The sequence below is a fragment of the Trachymyrmex septentrionalis genome, unplaced genomic scaffold (genome assembly GCF_001594115.1).
Source record: "Trachymyrmex septentrionalis isolate Tsep2-gDNA-1 unplaced genomic scaffold, Tsep1.0 scaffold689, whole genome shotgun sequence".
Classification (NCBI taxonomy): Eukaryota; Metazoa; Arthropoda; class Insecta; order Hymenoptera; family Formicidae; genus Trachymyrmex; species Trachymyrmex septentrionalis.
The window spans coordinates 12,407-20,702 of NW_017305872.1; the positions used below are offsets into that span (position 1 = coordinate 12,407).

Genomic DNA, 8,296 nt, shown 5'->3' on the forward strand with positions numbered 1-8,296 from the left:
TCTCTTCCCCTTCCGCCTTCCTAAATTTCCTTTTCGCTTTTTGTGCTGCCCGTTTACTCTCTCTGCACTCTCTATCCCACCAAGGTTTCCACCTTACTTTCTTGCACTTTTTCATAACTTTATATTGTGTCGCTCTACTCACCACCTCTTCCAATTCCTCCCACCCCTATCTACCCCTTTACCATTCCATTCTACCCTCTCTAATCTTTTCCTATACTCGTTTTCCCCCTCCTCTGACCAGTCCTGATATTTTATTTCCGACTCTTCTGCCTTTGTCCCCCCCTCTGTCTCTCTTACTTCCCCTATTCTCACCATCACCGGTTGATGATCTGATTCTATTCTCACACCCACCTCAAATCTGTCCACTTTCTCCCACGCTGCCCAATTTACTACCCCTATGTCTATCACTGAGTTTGCCACTCTTTGACCCTTCCCTTCGAATGTCCACTCTCCTTCCTCATCTCCTTCCTTATTTCCGTTCAATATTATCCACCCTCTATCCTCTATCAATTCTAGAAGCTGTTTACCTTCCTTATTCACCACCTTATCCTTTGACTTTCTTTCCTCCTCCATCCCTACCTCACTTATTCTACCCCCACCCCCCCTCTCTCCTATTCTAGCATTGAAATCTCCCCCTATGAGTAGATTTTTCTCCTCCTCCCCTTTCACTCCTTCATCTAAGTCTAATAATACCTGGCCCCCGTTTAATCTATTATATAACGTCACAATTCTCCAAATCTCATTCCCATGTACTACTTCCCTTTCTTGGATTCCTTCTTCCTCTATTCTATCTGTAGCTATTTCTTTGACTTCCACCTTCACCCCCGTAATAATCCCCCCCATCGCTCTACCTTTTCTACTTTCTCTTCTGGCTGCTTGGTGTTTCCACCTCCAGCCCCCTGGCAATCTATTGCTAAATTTCTTCCATCTTTTCTCTTCTAACCATGTTTCTGTCAAATTTACAATATCAAATAAAAAAAATTCCTGTATAAATTCCCAAAAATCCTCGTCTTTATTTTCTATTCCTGCTACGTTCCAAAATATAACTTTCATACCCCCCTTATTTCCTTTACTATTGCAGTTAATATTCTTATTTTTTTCCCCCTTATTATCCTTTAATTCTACGTCATCCCTCTGCTTTTTACCCTTATGTACTATGCTTCCATCCCCATTGTCCGAGGGCTCCCCGCCTTTCTTATCTATACCTCCCCTCCTTTCCCTTTTACCCTCCCTCCTTCCTATTCTTCCCCTCTTTCTACCTTCTTTCCCATCTCTTTCTCTTTCTCTCTCATCCAAACGACATTCATTCACATTTATTCTCACGCCTTCACTCTCTTCCTCTCCCCTTAACCTTCTCCTTTTCCCTGCACTCTCATCCCTTCCTTTCACACTCTCCCACCCCTCCCTACGATCATTCCCCCCTTCTCTTTCACTCTTACTGCTATCACTCTTATCTATTACTCTATCTCTACATATCTCTTCCTTCTTCTCTGTTCTACCATCCTCCACCGTCTCTCTCTCCAGCCGTCGATCTCTCCCTTGTTCTCCATCTTCACCTTCATTCATCTCTTCGGCTTGTTCTCCGTTTATTCTACCCTCGCCGCTCTCGCAAAATCCCTTTCGATTTCCATTCTGTCCCTCTCATAGTTCCATACATACTTTATTTCTCCTATATATGCTTTTGCGTATCCGACTTTTACCATCCTTCCTTTTTTCTTCTCTTGATATGCCCATTCTCTTACCCTTTTCTGTATCCCCCTCTCTTTTCTAGTCATATCTTCATCCACATATATTTTCTTCCCTCTTAGCTTATACTTATTTTTCATAATCTTCCTCTTTTCTTCAAAGTTTTCTAATTCCACTAAAATCATTTTCTCTTCTTTGCCAATAACCCTTACCTCTTTCACTCTTATTTTTTCTCCACATATTCCATTACATAGATCTTCTACTACCTGCCTCTCTGTTCCTTCCTCAACTTGCTCTCCCTTAATCACAATATTCTTCTTCCTTTCTCTTCTCTCTCTTTCCTCCTCTCTCTTTTTTAGCTCCGTCACCTCTCTTCGTAATTCCACATTTTCTTTCTTCAGTTCTTCTATCACTTTCGCATTCTCTTCACTCATTTTTTCCAGCTCTTTCTTCAGCTCAGTCATTACCTTCTTTTCTAAGTCTCTATTACTATCCTCTATTTTCTTGATAATTTCTTTCTTAGACCTTTCTTGATTCTCCCCCATGTTTTCCAGAATTTTTTCAATCTTTTCCATTTCTACTATTTTCGCCTTTTCTGTATCTTTTATTATTTCAGTCGTCTTCCTCCGTTTCCCTTCCTTCTCCTCACCCTCACTATCGCTGTCTTGCTGCTCTCTTCCCCTCCTCCACAGCCACGATGAAATACTCGATACACTCTCTCTACTGTTGCTTCTCTCCCTTCCCAGCTTTTCCGCGTTGGATGGTCTCCCTCTCTTCCCCACTCTCGCTTCTTCTACTTCTCCCCTCTTACTATTCGATGCTTCCGCCTCTGAGCCGGTATCTTCCTTCTCTATCTCTAACCTCTCACTCATACCCTTTTCTCCGTGCTGCACCGTGTTCGTGCTCACCTGCTCCCTCTACTGCCGTTTACTCTCTCTCCTTTTCTCTCTCTCTCTCTCTCTCCCTCTATCGTACTTGTCACGCCGTCATCGATGGCTGTAACGCTACGCCTTGCTCCCTCAATAGATGGCAGCACCTGTCCCCGTCCACTTGTACGAAACGTGGCTATCACCACACGTGGCGATCGTTCTCACTTTTAGGTTATGTTAATTCTGCCACTTTACCTGAAGTAATCTTCCGGGAACTCTCGATTTTCCCGTGAAAAATACAGTAACTTGTGGCACTTTCTAACTTGCCTAGGTCCTGAAACAGAATAACGCCCGCGGGCACAAAGATGCAGAATACAATCTAATTTATTTGGCAGCAACAGTTTATCGAACCTTTCAGTTACTCACCGGAAACGGAAGTCCTATTAACATCTATAATTATGAACAAAATATCTAATATAATCTTTACCATCTTTTTATTCATAATATTCTTAATTATATTTTTAATTTTAACTATTTTAAATTATTTTAATATCAGATCTACAATATAATTATTTTACTAATTATTCATATCATATTAATTTTTAGAATAATATCATTCTGATCAAAAAATTATATATACTTAATTATTATATTTCTAACTTTAATTATATAGAGGACTACTCATTATTTTTCTATATTTTATTAGATTCATTTCTAATATAAAAAATAACTTTAATATTAAACCTTTTCTTCTCCTAGCTTTCTCCATAAACATATCTATGTTTATAATAAGAATAAAATTTAATTTACATTTTTATTCATCTTTTTTAAACTCTAATTTTCTTAATCTTAACTTATCCATCAACCTAAATAAAAAAATTTTTGAAAACATCTCTCCCATTTATATACATCCCTACACCAACACTATATTAATCTGCATGATCTTTCTTTTACTATCAATATTTTTAATTATTAAAACTTGTTCAATTAAATATGCCCCATTACGTAAAATCAACTAACTTATTTTAAATTTATTTTCATTTAAACAATAATAATACCAATACTAATTAACTCATCCCATATATTTTAATATCTTATCTTATTCCAACTTAAATATTTATATTATTTAAACTAATGCATATTAAATAAAAATTAACTTCTTTATCAATTAATTCTATTATATTTTTAAGTATTCCCTCCCTGTTATTTATACATCTATAAACAAACACTAATTTTTATTTATCTGAATAAATAAATTTATTTATATGAATAAATAAAATAATCAAACAGTTTACAAACTTACCTTCTCCCTTCAATATCTCCTATTGATGAAATTTTGGATCTCTTTTAGGACTTTTCCTCATAATCCAAATCATTAGAGGCTTATTTCTATCTATACACTATTGTCCAAATATTAATATTGCTTTTAACAGAATTATTCACATTATTCAAAATGTATCTAACGGATGAATTATACGTAACATTCATATAAATGGAGCCTCTTTTTTTTATTTTTATATATATATTAGGTTGTTCGGAAAGTAATTTCGTTTTTTTTTATGAAAGTGAAAGACGATTTTCTTATAGTGAATAAATATTTTATTGAATTATATATTGTCCATTCTGGTCCAATACCTTTTGCCATCTTTCTGGCAGTAGCATGATTCCACGCTCATAAAATTTTTGTTCTTTGATGGCAAAAAACTGATCCAGGTGATTTTTGACTTCCTCATTGAAGTAAAGGTTTTACCGTCTAAAAAATTTTGTAGAGACCGGAACAAATAATAATCAGAAAGTACCAGATCTGGAGAATATGGTGGGTGTGGCAGTATATCCCATCCAAGCTGTAAAAGCTTTTGGCGAGTTACCAAACTTGTATGAGGTCTCGCATTATCTTGGTGGAACACTATACCTTTTCTATTGATCAATTCTGGCCTTTTCTGTTTAAATGAATCATTCAATTTGTCCAGCTGATGACAGTACACTTCAGAATTGATCGTTGTGTTGTCCGGTAGAAGCTAAAAAAAAAACGATTCCTTTGAAATCCCACTAAACAGATAGCATCACCTTTTTTTGATGAATATCGGCTTTCGAAGTGCTTTGAGCCGGTTCATGTTTTTTACTCCATGATCTCTTGCGTTTAACATTGTTGTAGACAACCCATTTCTCGTCCCCAGTGATGATGCGCTTCAAAAATGGATCATTTTCTTGACGTTTGAGAAATAAATCACAGACGTCAAGAAAATGATCCATGTAACGGCACAAATTTCTTTCCGAAAGAACATGAGGAACCCATATGTCGAGCTTTGAGATTAAACCTAGGCGTTTCAAATGATCATGAACGGTCGAATTTGATAAATTTAATCTCTCAGCGATCTCATGAGTTGTTCTTCGCCGGTTTGCATCAATTAATGCCTTTATTGTGTCTTCATTAGCTTCAACTGGCCTTCCAGAACGTGGTGCATCTTCAACATCAAAATTGCCGGATCGAAATTTTGCAAACCAGTTTTGGCACTGGCGTTCTGTCAATACATCTTCTCCATACACATCGGATTATTTTTTTTTGCTTGAACAGCATTTTTACCTTTTCGATAGTAAAAAAGTAAAATATGCAGAAAATGCTGCTTTTTACTTTCCATATTTGATAGGGCACCAACCAAAAACTACTGCGTAGAATCAAAATCAAACTTTTTTCACAAGGAAGCCTTGCTATATCAGCTGTCAAAATATATAATGATTATGCGGCTTAAGTGTAAAGTTAGCTATGAAAAAGTCCTCTATTGGGAAAAAACAAAATTACTTTCTGAACAACCCAATACATATTAGACGAAATATTTATTATAACTTATTCAATTTAAATAATACCTGAATTTTTGGTGTCTTAATTTTCTTCCTATCCATATTAACAGCATTTCTTGGTTATGTTCTTCCCTGAGGCCAAATATCCTTCTGAGAAGCAACAGTAATCACAAATCTAGTATCAACTATTCCTTATATTGGAAACATATTAGTAATATGAATCTGAGGGGGATTTTCAATCAATAACTCAACTCTAAATCGATTCTTTTCTTTTCATTTTATTCTTCCATTCATTATTATTTTATTTATCTTTATCCATCTATTCTTTTTACATTCTACAAGATCTTCTAACCCACTAGGAATTAATAGGGATCTATATAAAATTTACTTTCATCCCTATTATACTCAAAAAGATATTATAGGATTCACTTTAATTATTTTTTTATTTTTAATCATTATTATACAATACCCATATATATTTAGAGATCCAGATAACTTTACTCCAGCAAACCCTCTAGTAACCTACTCATATTTAACCTGAATGATACTTTTTATTTGCTTATGCCATTCTTCGATCAATTCCAAATAAACTAGGAGGAGTTATTGCTCTTTTAATATCAATTTCAATTTTATATTCTCTCTTCCTCTTATTAAATCAAAATATGTTAATATTCTTCATCAAACATTATATTTAATCAACTTATCTTCTGAATATTCATTAATATTTTTATTCTTTTAACCTGAGCAGGCGCACAACTAATTGAAAATCCTTACATTTTAATTAATCAAATTCTTACATGAATATACTTCATATTCTTTATTACTCTTTCATTTAACTACAAAATATGAAAATATATTATCTATAAATAATTATTAATTAAATAAATTATACTTTTAAACTCTTAATATTAAAACTATACTTTTAAACTCTTAACGTTAAAAACTAAAATTAAAACTATTTTTCTATATTCCATTCTCATTCTACAAATCTCATAATAATAATAATAATAATTAATGATTTTGAATAAATATGTGTTTTGAAAACACATAAAAGAAATACTAACTTTCTATTAATTTTTTCATATTTTATATTTATTTTTCTTTCAATTCAAATAGTATATTTCATTATAAATTATTCCTGATTCTAATCTAATATAACTTCTAACAAATCTTAAAGATCATTATCTCTATCATCTATCTACCTAAAATTATTTACAATTATTAAATAAATATATATTGTATTAAAATATTATATACATTTTTATAATTATTAAACCTACTTTACTTCCTCAATTCACTTTTTAATACACTAATATGGTACATATAAAAATGTACAGGGTGCGGCGCCAAAATCCGAACAAATTTCAAATTGAAATTTCCTCCGTTCAATACCATTGGTAGATGTCGCGATTGGCAGTCAAAATAGCTTGACGCATGTACTAAACCATCATAACCTCGAAACAGTCGCAATGTTGAAACCAAGTGCGGAGTACAACCGAAGAGCAGCGATTATCGAAAGTATTCGCGCCGGGCGCTCGGCGACAGAAATCATTCGGTTTTTCGGGTATCCGAGATCGACTGTGTATGATGTCTTCGCAAAGTATCATGAGTCGGAGAAGTCCAACGAAGGTTCTGCAACACCGGCGAGGAAATTCCACTCGAAGGAGGGCGTTTTTTTTAACAAAGGGGAAAATGTCACAAAAGAAGTTTATTTGCGTGTTCTGACAAATGTAGTGAAGCCGTGGATGGAAACTGTGTCGGCTGGAAAGCCATATGTTTTCCAGCAGGACGGTGCGCCCGCCCACACAAGTCATTTGGTGCAAAATTGGTTGTCGGACAACGTCGACATGTTTTGGTCGAAAGAATTCTGGTCTCCCAACAGCCCAGATTTGAATCCTTTGGACTTCTATGTATGGGGCGTGGTTGAAAGGATCACAAACAAGTCCAGACATCCAAACGTCGCATCATTGAGAGCCGCTATTGAAGCGGCATTCACCGATATGAACCGTGACGCATTAAAGCGTGCCTACGCACGCTTCAGACCGAGAATGGAGGCGGTCATTCAAGCAAGCGGGGGATATATTGAGTGAATATGTTCTTTATGGCCTGACAAACAATGGAGTTAAACAAATTTTGTAAATCTTTTCATTGTAGCAATGAAACATGTATAGAAAAAAAATATATAATTTGTCCGGATTTTGGCGCCGCACCCTGTATATTATGATAAAATTATATAATTTAACATAAATGGTAAAATAATCTTTCAACATAAATACATTAATTCATCATACCGTATTCGTGGTAAAACACCCCGTATTAAAATAATTAAAAATACCATTAAATTTATATAAACTCATACTAATCATGATATCATTAATCTTGTAAATATCAACTATAAGATATCTAAAAAAAAATAATTATCCCATATTCCGCTATAAAAATTATAGCAAATAAACCTCTAAAATATTCCACATTAAAGCCTGACACTAACTCTGACTCACCCTCAACAAAATCTATACGTCTACGATTTAACTCAGCTAAAACTCTAAAAAAAAACCATAAATAAAGGTATAACTATTAATCCATACCACATATATAACTGTCACAAAATCTATAAATAAATATCTCTCTCTTAAAATTATTAATACTAAAAAAATAATAATTAATCTAACCTCATAAGATAAAGTTTAAGAAATAGCCCGAACCCCTCCAATTAAAGAATATATAGAATTAGAAAATCACCCCATAAACATAAATACATATCCTATAATTGTTAAAATAATAATTATAAGTAATAATGAATAATTTAAATAATAAATATTAGTAATATATCCATATAATACTCAATTACTTATTATTAATATAAATAAAACTACAGGACAAATATAATACAAATAATAATTCCGACCCGCAAGGGACACCCATCGGGGGGGGGGGGGGGG

General features: G+C 34.0%; 1 protein-coding gene across 1 annotated transcript; it reads right to left on the minus strand.

Annotated features, from left to right (window-relative positions):
- Positions 1 to 2,787: 2,787 nt before the first annotated feature.
- LOC108753309 (histone-lysine N-methyltransferase SETMAR-like) lies at positions 2,788 to 4,808 on the minus strand. Its single transcript, XM_018494791.1, has 4 exons — positions 4,623 to 4,808; positions 4,355 to 4,573; positions 2,982 to 3,005; positions 2,788 to 2,889 (listed from the first exon to the last, which is right to left on the minus strand). Exons 1-4 carry the CDS (start codon positions 4,806 to 4,808, stop codon positions 2,788 to 2,790), a joined length of 531 nt encoding a protein of 176 aa, XP_018350293.1.
- Between the last annotated feature and the right edge of the window lie 3,488 nt (positions 4,809 to 8,296).